This window comes from Paroedura picta, chromosome 1, assembly GCF_049243985.1.
Source record: "Paroedura picta isolate Pp20150507F chromosome 1, Ppicta_v3.0, whole genome shotgun sequence".
In the NCBI taxonomy this organism is placed as follows: Eukaryota; Metazoa; Chordata; class Lepidosauria; order Squamata; family Gekkonidae; genus Paroedura; species Paroedura picta.
In genome coordinates, this window is record NC_135369.1 from 2,270,244 (window position 1) to 2,293,164 (window position 22,921).

Below are 22,921 nucleotides of genomic sequence, written 5' to 3' on the forward strand. Positions count from 1 at the left end.
CCACTAATGGAAAGACTTTTCTCCGGCCCCTCATGCCCAAGGAAGAGCCCTGGGTGGGTGGAACAGGACTGCATGGCCCAACCCATTGGATGGGGAGCCCAGGGCATAAGCCTTCAAGGCATACAGAACAGGCTCCCTTTTGCTTTCCAAGTCCTGTTCCACCTTGCCCACCCCCTCTTTTGACTGGTTGCCAACTCCAGGGGTGTTGCAAAAGGGGCTCTCTGGGTAACTACCATCAACAAAGAACAAGGAGGGGAGAAATGTTGCAGAGAACAGAAAACAAAATACCTCTCTGGAATAGTTAGGACCTAAAGGTTGAATGTCTGTTTAAACTAGACCACAAACTGCAAAAATGTGTGAACTTATAACAATTATAACAATTCTCTTACCTTTTAAGGTTCTCATAATTCATTTATTTATTTTACCAGCTGCTGGTAAAATATGCTTTATTATTGTTGTTTGTTTGTTTATTTATTTAGACAGACTTCTGAGGAAGACCCAGTGAAGGTCGAAATGTGTCAGGTCTAAGAAGGCCTAAGATCTAGAATTGTACAGGGCACGGGATAACTTTTCAACAATGGCTAATGGGTTTTGTTTGTGTTTTTAACCTTAATTTTAAAAAAAAGGTTGCGCACAATAAATGTTCACACATTTTTGTAACTTTTTCTCAGGTTTACACAGACATGCGTGAGGTGTTTTGTTTTCTAACCACCAACAGGCCTGTCCAAAACAAAAAGGAGAAAATATCCTGACCCAAACAAAAGTCAAGAACCTAAAAAGGGGATAGAACAAGCCTATACAGGGTAGAACACAATTTAAAAAAATATAGCACCGATATTTTATCAATCAAGTTAAAAACCCAAGGCTTTTATCATAGTGGGTCTGAGACGCGGTAGCCCTGCTCCTTTCCCTGCTCCGAAGCCTTTCCCCCGCCCCCCTCCCACCCAAGGCCCCGGCTTCGGGGCAGGGAAAGGAGCCCCCAACCCCCTCCGACCTGGCCGCCCAAATCTAGGATGCTCCCCCTCCCCCCCTAGTTTCTGCTGGCCCCCCCCTCCCCCTGAGTCCCCGGCTTTGTCGCAGGGTGATGGGCCCGCTGACCGCCTCCCTCCCAGGTGATTCCCCTGCTTGGGCGTGGGCCCGGGCCTGGCCCGTGGCCCGAGGAGAAGCCTGTCCCGGCTGGCCCCCTCCCCAGCATTCCCCCAGCTTCTCTGCCATCCGGGCGCCTACCTGGCGTGTCCGTGGCAGTATAGTGAAGGCAAGGAACATTGTGGGGTGGAGGGGTGAGGGGGTGTGGGCGGGTCAGGAGGCATTGCGTGCCTCCCAGCTGGTCAGTCTGGGACCAAGGGGTCAATCGTTAGCCCCCCCTCCCGGACTGAGCCCACCACCACACCTCTTAGCCTTTTATTTATACCGCAGAGCGGTGTAAAGATAAATACAATAATTGCAGTAGCCACCTGGCTCCTTTACATAAAAAGATATATTCAGGACTCTATGGACCTCTGAAAGGAAAAAAGAAAAGCTGTGTTATAATAGCATGGTATAAATCAATTTGTGAAACTAAAAAAACATATAAGCTTCCTACATAGACAATTCTGTTGCCCAGAAGGCCATATCAAACTATTTCAAGCCTCTAATTCTGTGGACCAGGGCCTTTTTTTGAAATATTATCCCTGGCCCCCGGGACATTAGTTTGGCCTCGACCCGGGCTAGGGCAATTTTCGGTCCTGGCCTCAACCTGGTGGAATGAGCTCCCAGAAGAGCTGAGGGCCCTGCCGGAATTGTCAGCTTTCCGCAGGGCCTGCAAGACGGAGCTCTTCCGCCAGGCTTTTGGTTGAGGCCAGGGAAGACTGCCGGTGTTTCCATCATTAGATCTGCACCTGTTCACTCCTAGTGGAAGAAGCCTCGGCCTCCGTCTGAACAAGGCGGCATGGGATAGATTGTGGAAATACGTTTCTGACCACGTGCTTGTCGATTGTAATTGAGGTTTTGTTGTCTTTTAATGTTTTATTTTGTGAACTGCCGCGGGTTCCTAGGAAATGCAGCGGTATACAAATCGAAATAATAAATAAATACTAAATTACAGGCCTCAGATAGGTTTATCTGGCCTCCTGCTCCACATAATTGACTATGTAAGTAAGAAGCTTATATATATATATATTTAAAGTTTCCCTGATTGAAAGTTAGCCTCTGTAGTGAAGTAAAGACATCTTGACCCGGGTGGCCCAAGCTAGCCCAATCTGGGAAGCTGAGCAGCATCAGCCTGGCTTGTCCTAGGAGGGGAGACCCCGCGGGAAGTCCACAGGGGCTTTGCAGAGGCAGCTTTGAATACTTTAAGACGGCTGAAGGTTGAGGGTGCTTTCCACTACCCCCACCCATGAGATAAGAATCCGATGTTTGTAATCAGCCCCGGGGGAGGGGTTCTGATTAATTCAAGTTCAGCCACTTCATGTTGAAATCTCTCCTTGGAGCGTCTCGGTTTGTGGCCTGCCACTCATAGGCCAGTTGAATGAGCCCCTTGGCGTTCTTGCCCGCTTTTCTGCAGCCATTTAGAGTTGCCCTTTCTCCTGTTTCTAACACACCCGAAGCAAGGCTGGGATTCAGAGGTGCCTCCTGTGGCCTCTTGGCTCCCACTGATCACTGGAGCGTGAATTTCTAGCTTGGTAGACCTTGTTTAATCCCCCCTCCCTATCCCATGGATTATTTATTCAAATACAAGGCTAGATTTCCGACCCCCCAGGTATATTCCCCCCCCCCAAAAAAAGACAGGTAGTTGGTTTCCGTTTGCATTGAAGTTGCAGCTGTGTCCAAAAATCATTTGCGCGCATTTTATTCATTGTGTTTTTTAATATATATCTTCCTCCTGAGTAAAAACAGTGTCTTTTCCTTTCCAGATAAAACGGGAGGGAAGAAGTTCTCCAAAGAATTTGAGGAGGCCAGCGCAAAACTCGAGGAATTTGTGAACAGCTTAGACAAGCAAGTGAAAAACGGCCCTTCCTTGACAGAAGTGCTGGAAAACGCGGGGATATTTTATGAGGCGCAGTACAAGGAGGTCAAGGTGGTCGCCAACGTAAGTCGTGCCCCTCACAAAGCAACTTGTTATTTGCTTTTTTCTTTGGGAGGGGGGTTGTGTTAAAGCAAGGCCCGGTGGCCATTGGACAGCAATGCAGATTCTGTGGATTCAGGCAGATTGTGAGAAGGCGGGCCAATGCTCACCTCTTGTAGCCGTCTCGTCATTGGGAGCCACACGGTTGGGCTGGACCAGAGTTGCCGATCTCAAGGGAGGACCTGGATATCCCCCCAAATTACAACTGGCTTCCAGATGACAGGAATCAGCTTGGTATCATGGTTAAAAGTGGTCGCTTCTAATCTAGAGAGCTGGGTTTGATTCCCCGCTTCTCCTCCACATGCAGCCAGCTGGGTGACCTTGAGCTAGTCAAAGTCCTGCTAGAGCTGTTCTCCCAGAGCAGTTCTATCACTCAGCCTCACAGGGAGTCTGTGGTGGGGGGAGAAAGGGAAGGCGACTGTCAGCCACTTGAAGGCTCTTTCCAGTAGTGAAAAACCCAGTTTTCTTCTGGCTGAGGCCACAGGTACGTCTCTAGGGCCGGTTTGTAGTGACCGAATGAAGCGCTCTTTGGGGGGCATACTTGGCAGTCCTTCAGATCCCCGGGCCCAGACTGCAAACGGCCCTAAAGGTCAAAGCCAGAACCTTGCATTTGATCCAGGATACAGCTGGGAGCCAGTGCCCAAGAACTCCGAGAAGTTCTTGTGAGGAGGACCCGAACGGCAGCGTTTTGGGCCAGTTGCCGTTTCCAGGCCCACGTAGAGCCAAGCGTTCACCACCCCTCTTCCCTTCTCTCCCCCCACCCTTCCCTGAATAGGCGTACAAAACCTTTGCCAATAGAGTGAACAACCTCAAGAAGAAGCTGGATCAGCTGAAGGCCACCCTTCCCGACCCTGAGGAGTCTCCTGTCCCTTCGCCAAGCATGGACGCTCCCTCCCCAACAGGCTCAGAGTCTCCCTTCCAGGGGATGGGGGAAGAGGACAACTCTCCGTCGCCCCAGGTGGAAAGGAAGAAATCGCCTTCTCCGGAGCCTGCCACAGACAACCGGGACGTTGAGGACATGGAGCTGTCGGATGTGGAGGAGGATTCCCCAAAGATTATCGGTGCGTATGCCTGGAAGAGGCACGGCTCAGCCCCGAGTGGCCTTGTCTTTCGCCTCTACCTCCCCCAAGCCCTATTTTCCCCAGGGTTGCGGGGCAGGGAGTTTAAGGAGGCAACGTTTCTCCCGCCTTAGATGCTACTGTACAAACTGGATACCTGTCAAGAGCAGCACGGATTCTGCAGAAGGATTGGGGGGGAGGGGGCAGTTTTGAAGTGGCAGGTTGGATGGCTAGTTTCCTAATTGGTCAGCGAGTTGCATAAGAATAAATCCATATGGTATGACATCTTTGCACATGCTGGCATGAGGACATTCAAACTTGTCATCTCAATGCATCACTGTGTCCTTGGAGGACTTCATCCACTGGTTTTCTCCCCAGCAGGGGTGGCCAACCTGTGGCTCTCCAGAAATTCTGTGGACTACAGTGATCGTAAGTCCCTGCCAGGCGGCAGGGGCTCATGATCATTGTAGTCCATGGACATCTAGAGAGCCACAGTTTTTTGGCACAGACTTAGAATCATAGAATCCTGGAGTTGGAAGGGACCTCCATGGTCATCTAGTCCAACCCCCTCCCCCCCCCCACACACACACACACACACAATGCAGGACACTCTCACAGTTACCTGGCCAGCCATGGCGGCCCCAATTTTATGCTCAAGTGATTCCCCACCACCACCACCAAAAATCTCCAGAATCCAGCCTGGCCTAGAGGAAATTCAGATCCCATCCCACAGTGGTGATCAGCAATTCCCTGGGTCTGCAAGGAAGGGCCGCAAGAGACAAACCCTTGCACATCCCTTCCTCCCCACCCATTCACCATCTGCCTAAATCCTTAAAATCAATATTTCTGTCAGATGACTCTCTAGCGGCTGCTAAAAACCTCCAAATAAGGAGGACCCACCACCTCCCGAGGAAGCCTGTTCCACTGAGGAACCGCTCTCACTGTCAGGAACTTCTTGTGGAGGTTTAGACGAAAATTCTTCTGAATTTCAACCCATTGGTTCTGGGGCAACAGAAAACAACTCTGCTTCATCTTCTCTAGGACAGCCCTTCTAGCCTTCGGGGAGGGCGGTATATAAATGGGAAAAATAAAAAATAAATAAATAAGTAAAATAAATAGCTTTCTCTCCAGGCTAAACAGACCAAGCTCCCCCAACCTTTCTTCATACGTCTTGGTCTCCAAACCCCTCCCCATCTTTGTTGCCCTCCTCTGGACACACTCCAGTTTGTCAACATCGCTCTTCAACTGGGGTGGCCAAAACTGAACACAGGACTCCAAGTGAGGCCGAACCAAAGGGGAGTAAAATGTATCACCTCGCGCGATCTTTTTAACTACCGAGTCACACTGCTGGCTCATGTTCAGTGTCTGGTCTACTAAGACCCCCAAATCCTTTTCACAGGTACTACTTCCAATACAAGTTTAACCCATTTTTCCTACCTAAATGCAGAACTTTACATTTTTACATTTTTCACTATTAAAATTAATTTTATCCCAGTTCTCTAGCCTGTCAAAATCATCCTGTATTCTGATTCTGTCTTCTGGTGTGCTTGCTACCCCTCCCAGTTTAGTGTCATCTGCAAAATTAATAAGCACCCCCTCTATTCCTTCAAATCATTTATGAATATGTTGAACAACACAGGCCCCAGATCAGATCCCTGAGGCACTCCACTCATCACTCCTCTCCAAGAAGACGACAAACCATTTATAAGCACCCTTTGGGGGGCAATCTGTCAACCAGTTCTTGATCCACCCAGCAGTAAGAGGATCCATACTGCATTTTACCAACTTGTCAACAAGAGTGTCATGTGGAATCTTGTCAAAACCCTTACTGAAATCAAGGTAAACTATGGCCACCGCATTCCCATGATCTAGCAAGAGTGTAACTTTCTCAAAAAAAGAGATAAGGTTAGTTTGACATTACTTGATCTTGACTCATGGTGATTACAGCCATCCACTCTAGCTGCTCAAGGACTGACTGATGATTTGTTCCAAAATATTGCCAGCTACAGATGTCAGGCTGACGAGTCGACAGTTACCCGGATCCTCCTTTCCCCCCTTTTTGAAGATGGGGACAACGTTGGCCTGAGGGGGATGTTCAAGCCATCGATTTTCAGGAGTGCCCTGGGGTTCTGCCGCCAGGTCCTAGAGCCAGTGTGGAGTAGTGGTGACGGTTTCAGACTAGTATTTGGGAGACCCCGGCTCCATTCTGCCACAGAGGCTGGCTGGGTGACCTTGGCCAGTCGCACGCTCTCCACCTAGCCTACCTTGCAGGGTTGCTAGGAGGGGGGAAATGCAGGAGAGAAGAATGACGTTAGCTGCCTTGGCTCCCCACTGGGTAGAACACTTGGTATTTAGAAAAGGTAAAAGAAATTAAACAGCATCCCTGTCTGCGGTGCCCTGCTGTGTCCACTGAATGCCGTCTTCCCTCTCTCCTGAACTAGTTTGGTGTAGTGGTTAGGAGTGCGGACTTCTAATCTGGCATGCCAGGTTCGATTCTGCTCTCTCCCACATGCAACCAGCTGGGTGACCTTGGGCTCACCACGGCACTGATAAAACTGTTCTGACCGGGCAGTGATATCAGGGCTCTCTCAGCCTCACCCACCCCACAGGGTGTCTGTTGTGGGGAAAGGAAAGGGAAGGCGACTGTAAGCCACTTTGAGACTCTTTCGGGTAGAGAAAAGCGGCATCTAAGAACCAACTCTTCTTCTTCTTCAGTAATCTCAGGGCTCTCTCAGCCTCCCCTCCCTCACAGGGTGTCTGTTGTGGGGAGAGGAAAGGGAAGGCGACTGTAAGCCGCTTTGAGACTCCTTCAGGTAGAGAAAAGCGGCATATAAGACCCAACTCTTCTTCTTCTTCTAGTGGAAGAGAGAAAGGAAAAGGCGGCAGCTTCTGTGCCAGCTGCCCCCAAGGGGACTGACAGCGCCCTGAAAGTGTCTCCAGCAGCTGCAACTCCAGCCGTGGCAGGGGTGGCGGCGGGGGTGGCAGCGGCAGCTACTGCTGCAGGTGCGACAACTCCTGCTCCAGCCCCCGTCACCCCCCCGACCCCGAAGCCCGCCAACCCTGCGCCCCTCCCTCCGTCGCCGGCACTCGCTCTGCCCAGCCTTGCCAATGTGGACCTGGCAAAGATCAGCTCCATCCTCAGCAGCTTGACCTCCGTGATGAAAAATACAGGTGAGCGCGGCGGGGGGGGCTTTGGTAGGCTGGGCGGAAGGGCCTTGTGCAGAGTGGCACCATTCACCTGTGCTGCTCTAGGGTTGGAGAGGCTCAGTTTCTTTTGACATCCCAGAACCCTGATATAATTGAACCAGTTGCAAAGTTTTTATATCTTGCCATGAGAAATCCTGAATGTATTATGTCTAAAGAGCCTCTTGTGGCGCAGGGTGGTAAGGCAGCAGAAATGCTGTCTGAAGCTCTGCCCATGAGGCTGGGAGTTCAATCCCAGCAGCCGGCTCAAAGTTGACTCAGCCTTCCATCCTTCCGAGGCCGGTAAAATGAGGACCCAGCTTGCTGCTGGGGGGTAAACGGTAATGACTGGGGAAGGCACTGGCACCCCGTATTGAGTCTGCCATGAAAACGCTGGAGGGCGTCACCCCAAGGGTCAGAAATGACTCGGTGCTTGCACAGGGGATACCTTTACCTATTATGTCTAAAGCATGATATTTGCCTTTGTTCTCACTAGCAGTGGATCCTTTTGCACTTTCCCTCCTTATCTTGTACTTTTATATACCATTAAAGGCTTGTTGTTGTTGATTCTGGGTTGGAGAGGCGGTTGTGTTTGCGAGGAGACTTCCCTGGGCCTAAGAAGAGCCTCTCGTGGCATGAAGGCTTGCCACCGCTAGCCTGGCGAATGTTGTACAAATTGGGCCATCGTCCCAAATGCTTTCTTCTGCTGGTTTTTCTTTTTTACTGTTGTGCATGCATTATTCTGGCCTTGCTGACCAGAGGAGGAGCAAGGGAACTCTGGCCGCACCATCAGAGGGCCTTGTCCGCGTGCTTTCAAGCTGATTGTGTGCAGAGGGACCAGCACACGTGAAGCTGCCCTGGGCTAAATTAGGCCCACAGTCCCTCAATGCCAGTATTGTCTCTTCAGACTGGCAACCGTTCTCCATGACCTCCTGCCTGGTCCTTTTTAACGAGAGATACTGCCAGGGATTGAACTGGGGGCCTTCTGCTTGCCAAGCAGAGACTCTGTTGCTGAGCCACTCCCTTCCCTCGGTCTGTCAATATCAGGATTGTCTGCGCAGACTGGGAGCTGCTCTCCAGGGCATCAAGCAGAGGTCTTTCTCATCACCCCCCCCCCTTGGTCCCTTTTAACTGGAAAATGCTGGGGATTGAATCTGAGGCCTTCGGGGTGCTAAGCAGATGTTCTGCCACTGAGCTACAGCCCTTCCCCAGTCTTATGAGCACATTGGAAGCTGCTTTCTGCAGATCCGGCCCCGTGTTCAATCGAGGTCGTTATCGTCTGCACAGTCTGTAAGCGGCTCTCCACTGCCTCACACAGAGGTCTTTACCTGGAGATGCTGCCGGGGATTGAACTTGCAACCTTCTGCATTCACAGAAGAGGCTGTGCCACTGAGCCATAGCCCCTCCCCAACACAGAGCTTACCAAAAGAAAGAACTCAAATTCTGAGGAAATCAGAATTCTTTGTTGTGTCCCACTAATTTGGGTTTCCTGCAGTCACAGCCAATACCGCCACTTCTGCGTGTTCTTAAAAATTAGCTTTTAAAAACTCTCAGCATCTGGATTAAGCCATGTTGCCACATCAGCTTGGAAAGACCACGTAAGCAACGAAGGGCAGCCAGGCAAGAATAGAGTCTCCTCCTCTGGAGGAATCTCGTAGCTGACTTTGCTCTGGAACGCCTTCATCCGTTTCCAGGCACTTACTGAATTGGAATGCCTGTGCTTTTATTTCCATTCAAGAAGGACACGTTGCTTGTCCTCATTGCAGAAAACAGTTTGAAAAAGGCTTAGCTAGCGTCTCTTGGAAGCCTGAGGAGGAGGGATCCTGAATTCGCTCCCAGGCCTGAAGTTCAGTCCCTTTGTGTCTCCTGAAAGCTTCTCGTTTTGTGATTAGGTGTGACTTGGGTGGCCTCCCCATTCAAATGCTTGAGCTATCAAATGTTTCCCCCCCCCCCAGGGGTCAGTCCTGCCTCGAGACCTTCTCCAGGGACTCCGACAAGCCCGACCACGCTGACGGGAGGCTTGAAAGCGCCCGCGGTGGGCACGCCGTCCGCACCCCCAAACCCGCTGGCAAACATCTTCTCCAAAGTGGAAATAACCCCGGAGAGCATTCTCTCTGTGCTCTCCAAAACCCAGACGCAGGCAACGCCAACACTGCAAGGTAAATGCATCGCATGGGTGGAGCATAACCGCCAGCCAGGAGTTTTCCTGGTAGAACTGGCCTTTTATGTAGCAAAAAATGAAAGTAGAAGAAGAATCTGAAAACGAAGGTGGATGGGGACGTGGGAGTTCAGCTTTCTGCGCCTTCCTGCTGCTTTGTAAGTATCAAGGCTTTCTAGAGAGGCCCCCCCCCCTGCAGCAATTCCAGGTAGAATAACTGTGGCACAATAAAGGGATGGGCTGTTTTCTGTTCTTACTAGGGGCCAAGCCCGTTGCATTCAGGAATACAACGGGCGCTAGAGTGGGGATGGGGGTGGGGGGTGGAGTGGAAGAACTCTCTGGAAGGCCTCTGCCTCCCCCAGGACCTGGAAAGGCTGCAGACAGCTGTTGGGGAACTCACAGGCAGGGGCGGCTCTCATTCAGCAGGGATCTGCAGCCTCAGAGGGAAGTGAGAGGAGGAAGGGGTGGGGAACGGAAGGCGATTGGCTGGCCACTGGACAGACAGGCAAGCCGGTTGGAGGAGAAGGCACTCAAAGGCAGGACAGCCGCCCTGAGTGGGTGTTAAGCGCTGAGTGGCACATAAGGCATGAGACACGCTCCTCCTCCAAGGCCTTACCAGAACTATTTTACGTGGAACAGATATGAGCCAGAGGTGCCCACAAGGCCCAAAGCTGAATGCCCAGTCACCTTGCCTTCTGATTGGACAGAGCAGAGACAACCCGTCAGCCAAAGTTGAATAAACAGAAAGAAATTTATAAGATAGTTACCTTTATGGACCTTTGATACTAACAGACCCAAATTATATGGCTTAAAATATAAAGTATAAGGTATATAAAATATAAGAATTAGGTAGTGGGTTGAAGACTCTGCTTGTATCCCTGAAAAAAAAAAACAATTCAGAAATCAGTTTACTGAGGAAGTAACATACGAAAACGAGGTTTTATACCTAGGAACTCATTCTGAATAAAGCTTTTTGCAATCGCCAGCTTGGAAACTTCTTTCTTTTTATTTATTATTCTGATTGGGCAGAAGCAGGAGTGCGTTTCAGAGCTCAGGCAGGGCGTGCCCCATTCTAAGGCTGCCGTTCCTGTGGGCCCCTGATAGGCTGCACAGAGGCCCTTGTGCGGTTATGACTGACTGTAGGAAACCTCCAGCTTTTGAGCAGATCCTAACCAATTCCCTGGTCTTCTGTCAAACCTGGATCTTTTCTGGTGGGGGATTGGAGAGCCGCAATATGGAACACAAAGGGAAATAGGAGCAAAAATTGCAATACAAGTTTTGCTAGCCTACATGCATAAAGAATCATATGGGATTATTGTGGCATCAGGGCCCTAGGCCAAAAAAGGCAATCAAAACACCCAGTCCTCCATATGCCATACTGTAGACCAGGCGTGGCCAAACTGTGGCTCCAGATGTCTGTGGATTACAGTTATCATAAGCTCCTGCCCATTGGTAATTATTGTGGTTTGTCCATTGGGTTTTAATGGCAAAGATACTGGAGTTGCTTGCCATTTCCTTCTCCAGTGGATCACCTTTTGTCAGAGCTCTCAGCTATGATCTGTCTGTCTTGGGTGGCCCTGCGCAGCATCCCTCATAGCTTCACTGAGCTACGCAAGCCCCCTTGCCACGGCAAGGCAGCGATCCTTGAAGTGGATTGGTAATTGTAGTCCATGGACATCTGGAGAACTGCAGTTTGGCCACCCCTGCTATAGACAATGCCGGCAAAGTATTGTGCTTTCCAGGGAGATGTGATGGGGCCCATTGTGCTCTCCCTAGCTGTGGCAGAGTGGATTAAAGATGTGGACATTAGCATTTAGAAGGACAATCTTATCGGCATACCTGTAGTATGTACTTGGTTATATATTTTATATCACAATATGCTTCCTGTGTGTCACTCTGCCATGCCATAAATAAAGTCATGCGGTGTTGTACAGAAGAAGTCACGCTATGTTTCCCAGCCCTCCAAATAGGAGCAAAGCAGCCTCAAAACTCATGGCATGAGTGCTTAGCGTGAAATCCAGGAAACTCGTTCCTGCTTGTCTGTCTGCTATCCTGTAACTCAGGGGTAGTCAACCTGTGGTCCTCCAGATGTTCATGGACTCCAATTCCCATGAGCCCCTGCCAGCGAATGCTGGCAGGGGCTCATGGGAATTGGAGTCCATGAACATCTGGGGGACTACAGGTTGACTACCCCTGCTGTAGCTGAAATGGATTTGGTCGAATGGCAGGAGACGAAGGTTTTCAGGCCGTGACGTGTCTCCTTTCCTCCCCGCAGGCTTGTCCTCGTTCCTCCAGAGTGTTGCCAGCAACACCGCCCAGCCGAGCGAGATGGCGTCTCAGAGCACCGCTGCGTCTCCTGCCACCACGCCAGCCCCTTGCGTGAAAGGGAGGAATGTCTCTTCCAGTGCGCAGTCTTTTGTGCCGCAGGGTTTTGCTTACTCCCCCAACTCCTCTTCTTCCGAGGTTTCTTCCACATCCGTCAACAAGGCTCCTCCCGGGCCTAGCGCAGGGCTCTCCGGTTCCAGTTTTAAGCCCCCTGCCAACTCCTTGGGTTTTGCCAGCTCCCAGGCTGGCAGTCCTTCCCTCCGGCCGGCGGAGAACCCGCTGAGCCAGTCTTCCGAAATTTCGGAGACGAAAGTGGAGTCCGAGCCCCCTTCCCCTAGCCTGGAAATGAAGATCCACAATTTCCTCAAGGGGAACCCTGGCTTCAGCGGCTTAAACCTGAACATCCCGATCTTAAGCAGCCTGGGCTCCACCGCGCCCCCCGAGAGCCATTCCTCGTCCTCGGATTTCAGCCGGGGGCCCACGAGCACCTCGATGGACAGCATAGACGGCACTCCCGTCCGCGACGAGCGGAGTGGGACGCCCACCCAAGACGAGATGATGGACAAGCCCTCGTCCAGCAACGTCGACACGCTGTCCCTGCTCTCCAAGATCATCAGTCCCGGCTCTTCCACTCCGAGCAGCACGAGGTCCCCTCTTCAGAGCAGAGAAGACAGCTATCCGCAGGAGCTCTCTAATTCCGTGTACAGGTCTTTTGGGATGAGTAGGGACTCTCCAGCCGGCCTGTACAAGCCGTCTTCGGATAGTATGGAATTGCCTTCCTCCTTGATGGACTCTCCCCAGGAGAAGTTCTACCCCGACACTTCCTTCCAGGAGGACGAAGACTACCGTGACTTCGATTACTCTGGCCCTCCGCCCTCTGCCTTGGTCAACCTGGAGAAGCAGCCAGGAAAATCGATCCTGAAAGCTGGCAAAGTTGCTGATTCGGCGGAGTACCAGCCAGTTCTGCCTGGGTACGGCCAAAGGACCTCTGGATTTGGCATGAAATCCTCTTTCCCCCAGTCTGTGAGATCTCTCCATGACCAGAGCGAAAGCTGTGACCCGCTGTCCTCCCCTGGAATGTACGGGAGTTACAATTTACGGGGGAACGACTCCGGTTCGGATGCATCTCCGACTCCAAGCAAGAACGATGCCTTTTTCAGCCCGGACTCCAATCACAACAGCTTGTCCAAACCGATGCCGCACTCCGGCCTGTCCCAGAAACAGTACCCGGATTCTCCTCATCTGGTCCCGCACAGGTCGTCGCTGTTCTCTCCCCAGAACGCGCTCCTGACCCCGGCGAGCAGGCCCCCTTCTTCCAGCGCAGAGAAACCCGGCGCGTCTTCCATCTCGGCCACCTCAACCATCGAGTTCAAGAACATGCTCAAGAATGCCTCCCGGAAGCCCTCTGACGATAGCAAGCATTTCGGCCAGGTCCTGAAGGGGGGCTCTAGCGAGGGGCCCGGCCTCAGCCAGGCGGGCGTCTCTGCCGGGGGGGAGCAGCAGCAGCAGCAGCAGCAAGAAGAGCACTACCGGATCGAGACCAGGGTCTCTTCCTCCTGTCTGGATCTGCCCGACAGCACGGAGGAGAAAGGAGCACCCATCGAAACCTTAGGCTACCATAACGCGTCCAGCAGGGGGATGCCCGGGGAGCCCATTCAGACCGTGGAGTCCATCCGAGTCCTCGGGAAAGGGAGCAGAGGCCACGGCCGGGAAGCGGGCAGGGCGGGGTGGTTTGACATGAGCGGCACCGGGAGCTCCTTCGACAACGGGCCGTCGAGCGCGACGGAGATGCCCGCCCTGGGCCCTGGCGGCAGCGTGTCCGGCTTCCAGAGCCAGTACAAGGACCGCGGGCCGCCCTTCCAGGAGAGCGTCAACAGCTTCAGAACAAGCGGCTTCGGCACTTCCTTCGACCGCCACGTCCCGCCGCCCCTCGGGCCGCCCCCCCTGGAGCACGGGGCTTCCTTCCCAAGGGACCAGATGGGGCCGCCCCCCGCGGGGCCTCCGTCTCTCCCGCCCCCCAAGGATCTCAGCAGCCTCTTCCCTCGGGATCACTCGGTCCCTCCTCCGCGCATGCCGTCAGTGGATCACACTAGCCCTTTCTCGAAAGAACCGCCCTCCCCCCTGTCCTTGCCCCACGGAGTTCCTCCTCCCCCACCTCCTTCCCTGGAGCGCGGGGGAGTCCCCTTCCCCAGCCAGCCGCCCCCTCCTCTCCCGGTGGAGCACCCCAGCGGCCCTTTCTCCACCCCTCCGCCACCTCCTGGGGATCTCGGTCTCCCGTTTCCTGCTCCTCCCCTCGCTGCCGACCGCGGGGTCCCGTTTGCCAAGGATCCGGGGGCCGTTCTTCAAGGGACCCTGAAAGAGCCTTTTAACATGCAGCCCGGAGCCGCCCGGGACCAAGGCGCCCAGCCTCAGCGCGACCACGGCGGTCAGTCCCTTGGTCGAGCTCGAGAGAGCGTGGTCGGCCTGTCCGCCCTCTCAAGAGATTCTCTGGGGCCGGCCCTTAATGTCGCGTCCTCTGTCCTGTCGCACAGGGACACCACAAACAGAGGTGGGCTGGGGGTCAGGAGCCAGCGGCCAGACTTCAGGCCCAGGGAGGCGTTCTTCAGCAGCTTAAAGAGGCCTCGGCCCCCGTTTGCCAGGGGCCCGCCGTTCTTTGCGCCCAAGCGGCCCTTCTTCCCTCCCAGGTACTGAAGGAAGGCGGTCCGGAACTTTCTAGCCAGCAGTGGAAGTTGTGCTTTCCCTTTCATTTCAGTTTCTCCTCCCCTAAAGAGCCCCACAACTTTTTTGGTTCTGAATTAAGGTATGTTCTGTGCTGCAACATATATATACCTATATAAATATATATATATATATCGTTCTGTTGGTTTCTTGGGGAGGGGTTAGTTGTTGGTCTAAAACCTAGGGAGTGCTGCAAAATAATTTAAGAACTACTCTTTAAATTGTTATGAAATAATTAAAAAAGAAACCTTTTGGTAGCTACGAATAATTAATCAACCCTGGGATTTTTTTTAAAGTCAATTCCCCAGACTAAACCTCCCCTAGGAGAGAGTTGGGAGCCGGGGGGGGGGGGGATCCTGCCCAGGCAGGTGAAGATCTAAAGAATTCAGAGCCCTCCGTCACTCGTCCTGAGTCTGCCCTCTTGTCCCCCATTGCTCCTGCTCCCCCCCCCCACCCCTCAGTGGCTTGTGCTTCTCTCTCTCCTTGGTCTTCTTAGGCTCCCGCGGGGAGTGCCTCCGGGCTGGACTCCGCCACTGGAACAGAAAGGGAGAGGAGCGTCCATCTTTGCATGCTAATCCTTCCTTTCTTGCAGCCCTATTCGGTTCTTAACATTCTCCTGTGTTTCTGGGCTTGCTTAGAGTGACATGACCTCGACATGGGCAGACCGGCTGTCTGACCAGCCAGTCGCTGGGGGGGGGGGGCAGGGGGGCCTCTGTTCCTGCCCCCTTGGCCCGCACTTGCTTGCGTACGGCTGGTTGAGGCCCGTGGGGGGTGGGGAGTATAGACGAGGGTGGCTTGGCCAATTGCTTTGTTCTCCTCTGTACATATTTCCTCCCCAATTCTAGCCCTGGTGCTCGTTTCTGTCCGTCTGCCAAGATGGGCCCCTGCCAATCGTACATCCAGACAGAACCCCTCAAGGAGCTTGCTTTTGCTGGCTGTTCTTTGTAGAGGTCTCTCCCCAAGACGTGTTGGGAGGAGCACCCCTTGGTCTTGGCCTTCCAGATGTGCGCGTAGATAGCGGGTTGAGTGCTTGCGCTTGTGTCTTAGCTGAGCCCGTTTGCATCTCCCAAGAGGCCCCAACCGCGGAGCTAGGTGTGGTGTCTCTTCGCTGCGTGGAACTGGCCCCAGCGTGCGCCTTCTCTGCTGCTTGTCTTGATCCTGCGGGTTAAGAAGGCAAGGGCACCAGCAGAGTCTCCTCTTCTTTGTACAAGGCTGCAGGCAGAGACGGCTTCTGTGTGAAAACGAGTTTGGGTCATTTTTTTTCCCTTTCTTTAAATTGCAATCTTTTAGGCAACTGGGAAGTTGCATTCTGTTTGGCCACTTATGTGCTTGGAAGAGTAATGCCCCTTAGATTGTGCATGTGCCCACCCACGTGCCCATTTCTTCCTTTTATGTTTAGTACAGACAACGTTGTTTGTATTTACTAAAATTATTTCCTATGTCCCGGGCTTACCTACGTGTCTTAATTAACCTCTTCCCGGACTTCCAGGAGCTGCCATGTTAGACCACCAAGTCGTGAGTGTGTTGAGGGGGTGTTCCATGCACATGCAGGAGAACACCTTGGCTTTGGGTCCGTTTTGTGGGGCATCGTCCCCTTATTAATGGTTCCAGCTGGGGTCGAAGTGAGCAGAGGATCTGCTGGGCCGCAGACAGTCAAATGCAACAAAAGGCCTGGCTGTGGGGCAGATGGGAAGCTCCCAGTGGGGTGCCCCAAGTGAGAATTGCCTTTTCCTTTTTTTTCCTCCCTACTTCAGAACACAAAAGAGTTTGGGTTCCTTTGTCCCCTTTCCCCCCCCAAAATGTGAATTTTATTTTATTTTAAATCTTGCTTCTCCCGGTCTCTTAGTGGGCAGTCTGAGTAACTTGCAGGGGGGGGGGGGGGAATGAAACTGCCTGAGGTCTGGGGCTCCAGAAATTGCATTGCAATAGGAAACGGCTGCTTAGCAACAAGAGGGGCTCCCTTTCGCAGGAGAAAGGCCTGATGAGAAACCTTCCTTGCGGAGAAGGCAGCATCTCTTTTAATGGTGAATCTCCCCGTCTCTCTCTTTTTCTTAAATCCCAGATTGTGTGCTTTTACTTTAAAACGCTGATAACCGCGGATGGAGACAAATGTACATATGTGTAAAAAAAAAGAAAGAAAAAAAGGTTATTCGACAGGAAGACTCTCTTCTCCTTTTCCTTTTTTTTTTTTTTTAAACGTCTTGGGTTTTTCCTTCCCTTGGCTTTGCTGTTACTTTTTGTATTTCACCTGAGAAGGAAAAAAAAAAAAATAAACACGTATTTTTTAAGGAAAGCACTATTGTCTCTCATGAAAGGACAGAGTTTCCTAAGAGGGAAGGAAGTGACAGTTCGCTTCTTGGCTGTTCTGAGACCCTCCCGGGCATGGCTAGAAAGGATCCCACAGAGAACAGAGCAGGCGGGGCTAGCCAGACTGATCCTAGGACATCTTCCGGAGCAGCTTAGGGGATAAGTTAGCTCAGGGATTGGGCAAACTGCGGCCCTCCAGATGTCCATGGACTACAATTCCCATGAGCCCCTGCCAGCTGGCAGGGGCTCATGGGAATTGTGGTCCATGGACATCTGGAGGGCCGCAGTTTGCCCACCCCTGGGTTAGCTGATTGCAGGGTGGGAGGGAAAACGCAGGCACAGGGTGGCCCGGCTCCCAGCACAAAGCGAGCGGCAACGGTTCCGAGGTTGGGGGGGTGGGGAGATGACATCTGGGGGACGGGTGTTTTGAAAATACTGTAAATAATTGGTGTGTGCTTTTCATCTCTCTCTTTTTTTTTTTTTTTTTTTGGTGCCTGTTCAAATGCTCTCCGTTGGGTCTTTGTTAGCTTGATATTCTTTCTCACGTGTTTCGGGGGGGGAGGAGAGAAAAACGAGAGATGCTCGGGGGTGAAGATGCAGCGAAAGCCGTTCCCTGAACCGAATGCGTCCCTGTAATAAAATCACTAGTTCGACTGTTTGCATGTTCTCCTTGTGAATAAGTCCTCTCTTGAGTGTGCAATAGGTATGAGGACGCATCCGAAGAGCAGAGCCAGATGTCGGGCTCCGACTCCTTGGGGGCACCCGGCTGCTGAAGGGCAGGGCGGCGGATGCTCGATTCGTGACCCCAGCAGCCGAGACCAGCCCTCCCCTGCGAGATGTGCCGGGGAAGCTTGACTGTTCCTCCCGGCAAGACACACATCTGTTCGTGGGGGAAGCGGTCTAGAAAGCCCCCTGAGTGAAACGGAAGCCGTGGATATTTGAGAGCTCCTCCTGACCGCGACCTCCTCTCCTCCTCCTCCACCTCCTCCTCCTCCCTCTGCCCTTCCTTTTGTATTATATGCTAATAAAGTGTTCTGGACTTGGTGTGGCCTCCTTCTCTAGGAGAAACAGACGCCTCCGGCCGGCTCCCCTAACCCTGTTTTCTTTCCGCCAGGTGGCTTCGCAGGAGAAAGAGTCTCTCCCAGTGCCTCGTGTGAGTGGGTGGCATGCATGCGGTTACGCGTAGGTGCGTGGTCGTGAGGTGTGGTAGTTTTACATTCCTTTTGTTTTTAAGCTTTAAAAATGTATCCGTGCACATGTTAAAAAATGCCTGCCTGATAATTCTGAACAGAGCTTTAAATCCTGTTGGTGGGTGTCCAAGGGTTGGGTCCAGAGGATCTGTTCTACCCCTGCAGCAGCTGTCAAGCCGTTCCCACGAACGCAGCCTCCCACAGACGACATAACACTGTTCATTTATATCTCTCCCCCCCCCCCCAATAGCCTATGATGACCTTCTCAAAGCCTTTTAAAGGCGTTCAGCATGGCCAGACTAAACGCCCATGCCTGTGCAGTTAAGAAGGGAAATTCCACGCGCTCAGCTTGTTCAGAACAAATCTGCCCCTGCTCCTTAAGTAAGACGGACCAGATTGTGCGTATTTTTTTGGGATGATCCTTCGTATTCTGTTCTGCCACAATTGTCACTTCGTTCTGACGTATTCTTACGACCGAGTCACATCTCTCCATGCAATCCAAAAAGATTGCAAAAAAAAAGAAAGTTCTTTAGTCCTTTGGCCTGTTTGACTGTTCACGGCTCACAATCGGTGTATCCTGGAGTTCTCGCTGGAGGGAAGGGAAGAATCTTTTTCAGAGAAGCCGAGGGATTTTTGTGTTTTGAAAACTGCATAGCGGGTGGGGGTGAGCCGTCTTTTGGCCTCTGTGCAAATGCAGAGCAAGCCGTGTGTCCATCTAGCCTTGGGCTCCTCCCAAGAGGAGCCGGGCTCTTGCACTTTTCCAGGTGGACAGGCGTGACCCAGCCAGAAAGCATCAAGAAGGTAACCTTACCAGGAGCTGCCGTTCTCCTTCTTCGTAGCAAAACACAGATTCTAAAAGGTTCTTGTGTCAAGGAATGTTGTGGGGGCGAGTTATGCCATCTAGCAAGAGCTCACAATCTCTGGAGTTGGGTGGAAACCTTTCGCTCTGAGAGTTGCAGCCCCGGGCTTGCGTTTCTGCCCTGAGCATCACAACATTTCTGCAGCTGTCTCTGTGCATGCAGCCCTCCTGTGCTGGCACGGGCTCGTTCTTCTATGCAAGATGGCCATGCCACATTTACTCTTGGTGTCTAGCACCTCAAAGCAGCTATTGGCACGCCGAAAAGAATCCCTTGTCTATGAAATTGGCTTAATTCTGCTTCCACCACCGCTGCTCCTGAAAAGAATCCCAGAGCCCCCTGCCCTGTGCCTTGCTTTGACTTTGTTCACATTTCAAGACGCTGCAAGACCAAAGCTGGCCACCTGTCGCCCAGCCGTAGCTGTCCTTGCTTGGGTGAAGTCCTCCTCTTGGCAAAGGGAGCGTACCGGAATGTATGCATGATGATGCCCCTTCACGCGTACTCCAGTTCCTCTTGTTAGGAGAGCTGGCAAGCACCCTTCCTTTCCAGTTTGGGAGGAAGGAGAGAGCCGATTCAGATGCCTTCTCCACCGTTGGGCCAAGCATGAGTCTGTATGTTCAGACGTGCCAATCAAACATGTTAAACTTTGCGGTGCTGTCATCGGGGTGTCCCCTGCCCAGCTCAAGAGGGGTGGTTTGTGCGAGCTACTGAGAGACAGGGCTTCGGCTGGAGCAGCAGGAACCTCAGCTGAGGCCTGGCCTGATCGTGGCCTCAAACCTTGCTTCATTTCTTTGGTCTCTTGGCAATTCCGACGTGGGGCCTGTTCTCTCAGCCTTGAATCAGCCCCCTGAGGAGGCTTTTTCTGAGCCTCTTGGCTTAGCAGTGGTTTTTCTTCCAAAGTACTAGAACTCAGAGGCATCCAATGAAGCTGATGGGGCAGGAGGTTCGGACTTGACAAAATACTACTCAACACAGATGAGCGGTAGGGTTGTGAGTGTCCTGCATAATGCAGGGGGTTGGACTAGATGACCCAGGAGGTCCCTTCCAACTCTATGATTCAACTGAGAGTGATAAATACATGGCGTTTGCTGGCAGAGGATGCGAAGGCCACAGGCATAGATGGTTTTAAAAGGGGGTTTGATTAGATAGATTCATGGAGGAGGAAATTATGCCTCAGCCATAGTGATTGAGGGTAAACTTCCACATTCGGAGGCAGTCAACTTCTGAATCTCAGAGTCAGGTGACAACATCAGAGGAAGGCTACAGTCTACCTGCCCTGTTGTTGACCTTCCAGAGGAATTGGTTGGCTGCTGTGTGAGACTGGATAGACCATGGCCTAATCCAGCAGGGCTCTTCTGAGGGTCTTCTCAGGGGAAGGCCTTGGCCTCTCTGCCCTGTTGTTGGCTCTCCAGAGGAACTGGCTGGCCCCTGGGTGAGACGGGAGGCTGGACTGGAGGGACCCTCCCTGGCCTGACCAAGCAGGGCTCTTCTGAGGGTCTTCTCAGGGGAAGGCCTCGGCCTCTCTGCCCTGTGGCTGGCCCTGCAGAGGAACTGGCTGGCCCCTGGGGGAGACGGGAGGCTGGACTGGAGGGACCCTCCCTGGCCTGACCCAGCAGGGCTCTTCTGAGGGTCTTCTCAGGGGAAGGCCTCGGCCTCTCTGCCCTGTGGCTGGCCCTGCAGAGGAACTGGCTGGCCCCTGGGTGAGACGGGAGGCTGGACTGGAGGGACCCTCCCTGGCCTGACCCAGCAGGGCTCTTCCGAGGGTCTTCTCAGGGGAAGGCCTCGGCCTCTCTGCCCTGTGGCTGGCCCTGCAGAGGAACTGGCTGGCCCCTGGGTGAGATGGGAGGCTGGACTGGAGGGACCCTCCCTGGCCTGACCCAGCAGGGCTCTTCCGAGGGTCTTCTCAGGGGAAGGCCTCGGCCTCTCTGCCCTGTTGTTGGCTCTCCAGAGGAACTGGTTGGCCACTGGGTGAGACAGGTTGCCGGACTATATAGACCCCTTGTCTGATCCAGGAGGGCCCTTGGTCTTGACCTCTGGGCCCTGTGGTTGGCTCTCCAGAGGGACTGGTTGGCCAGTGGATGAGACAGGATGCTGGACCCCCACTGACCTGATCCAGCAGGGCTCTTCTGAGGTTCTCCTGTTGCTCAAGTGGGTTAGAGAGAGAGTAACGGAGGAAGCGCCCATGACTCACGGCTGGAAGTCACTTGAAAAGACTGTGATGCTGGGGAAGTTGAAGGCAGCAGGAAAAGAGGGAGACCCGACCTGAGATGGTTTGACTCCATCAAGGAAGCCATGAGGGCCCTCGATTTGCCAGCCCTGGAAAAGGCTGCCAATGAGAGGATCCATTCATAGCTCACCTTAAGTTGGAGGCGCCTAGATGGCACTTTGCCTGCGCATGCACCAAGGCTGTGTCAGAATGCCTCTTGGTCCAGGTTCGTAGTGGCAGGCAGTGTGCCTTTCGTGTGCTGTTTGTTGGATTCTCAAGAACATCTGGTTAGCCACTGTAGGGCACAGAATGTAGGACTGGGTTTCCTTAGGGTGCCAAAAAAACCCTGGTCCAGCCATGGATGGGCCACCATACTAAGTACATTTGGATTGGGGGGTGGGGGTTTCCATGCTATACCGATTTGGAAACTGCTGCTACAAGATATTTGAAGCAGTTCGGAAACCTTAAAACACCTCCGACTAGCTATAAAATGCCCCCCCCCCCCTAACAACTATGCTAATACCAGGTAATGGCATAATGGTTAATACTGCCGTAAGCACAGAAGACAGGCTGTTCTAGTGCTATGTGTAAATTATCACAATCTCAGTGCGATCAAACGCTGATGCAACATCTATTCGAGGAACGGCAAACCAACTGCAGCCCCCCGTTCCCCTTCCTCAAGGAAAAGTTTCCCCCAGTATCAATAACCGATCTAGTGGCTTCCTGGTGAATGCGTCAAGGAAGACTAGAATGGGGAAAGGCCTCCCCAGCAGCCCCGACCTAAACCCACTGAAAGCTTTGAATTGTGCTCAGGGATGGGCTGCAAACAAGGCAGAGGCTTTTAAGCACCACTACAATAAGGGGGGATGCATTTTGAGTTGGGCGAAGCCCCCCAGGAAAGGGGCGGTGGGCATTCCAGCAGAACTGCCTGCCTGGGGTCTCCTGGACCCCCACAGTCTTTTCTAGAGCGCCTTCAACCTACGGAGTCGCTCCTTCAGGGGCCTTCAACTTTTTTTGAACCTCCAAGCATCTGTGGGATTCGGGCACAGTCACAAAATGGCCGCCCAAGGAAGCGGCACCAGCCACAAAATGGCCGCCACAGACCAGAGGGATGGGCTCCACTTTACTCGAATAACCACTCAAACACGTCCAGCAGAAACATTTTATTTATTTATTATATTTATGTACCGCCCTTCCCGGAGGCTCAGGACAGTTTACATAAAATGTAGAAAACAATACGAATAACAGTCCATAACATGGATAACATATGCATAACTATGCCTTTTAAACGGAACGTGCTGTTTAAAGTATTTTTTTAATTGCTCATGCCAGCCTTTTCCAACCTTTTGGCCACCGAGGAGCCCCTGATATATTATTTTGAGGAGCTCCAGAAGTCACCTGGAAGTGATGTCATCTGGCCATGCCTCCCTGCCACACCCAAAGAGGACTGAGGGGAAGGAGGCGGCTTGAGGCAGGCTCCGCCCCCTTTCCCAGGTGCCATTACCACGCAAACACCATTCTTGGCTATTGGGAGGCCCGGGTTGGGAATCCCTGGCTAACGCACAGCTGACCTTCCAGCATGTGGCCAAGGCCCTTGTGCGGTGGTGAAGCTGCCTCTGAAAGATCTGCAGTGTGCGTTAGATTTCCAGTTTTCTAAAACGGTTGGGGGCTTCCGTGATGACCCCATGCGGTTTTCGAGGGGAGGGGGTCATCTGCTTGCCTGTGCTTAGCACCCCCAGTCTTGGGGGTCTCCCGTGCACGGACTGAGCACAGCCAAACCTGCTTAGGTTCCCAGTTCTGATAAGATGGGGCTATT

At 52.6% G+C, this 22,921-nt stretch overlaps 1 protein-coding gene across 3 annotated transcripts in view; it reads left to right on the top strand.

Moving 5' to 3' along the window:
- RPRD2 (regulation of nuclear pre-mRNA domain containing 2) overlaps positions 1-22,921 on the top strand; it is a 72,995-nt gene that overhangs the window by 44,788 nt on the left and 5,286 nt on the right. Inside the window, exons 7-12 of one of the 3 annotated variants that reach the window (XR_013228005.1) lie at positions 2,892-3,067; positions 3,879-4,164; positions 7,021-7,332; positions 9,300-9,503; positions 11,778-14,627; positions 17,967-18,053. Coding sequence is in view for 1 of the 3 variants with exons in the window: in XM_077319506.1 (XP_077175621.1) it covers positions 2,892-3,067; positions 3,879-4,164; positions 7,021-7,332; positions 9,300-9,503; positions 11,778-14,518 (3,719 nt within the window). In the remaining 2 variants the exon portion in view is untranslated. Of the gene's footprint in view, positions 1-2,891; positions 3,068-3,878; positions 4,165-7,020; positions 7,333-9,299; positions 9,504-11,777; positions 17,030-17,966; positions 18,054-22,921 lie in introns of those variants that run through there. The other 2 variants (XR_013228006.1, XM_077319506.1) reach the window with 2 other exon arrangements.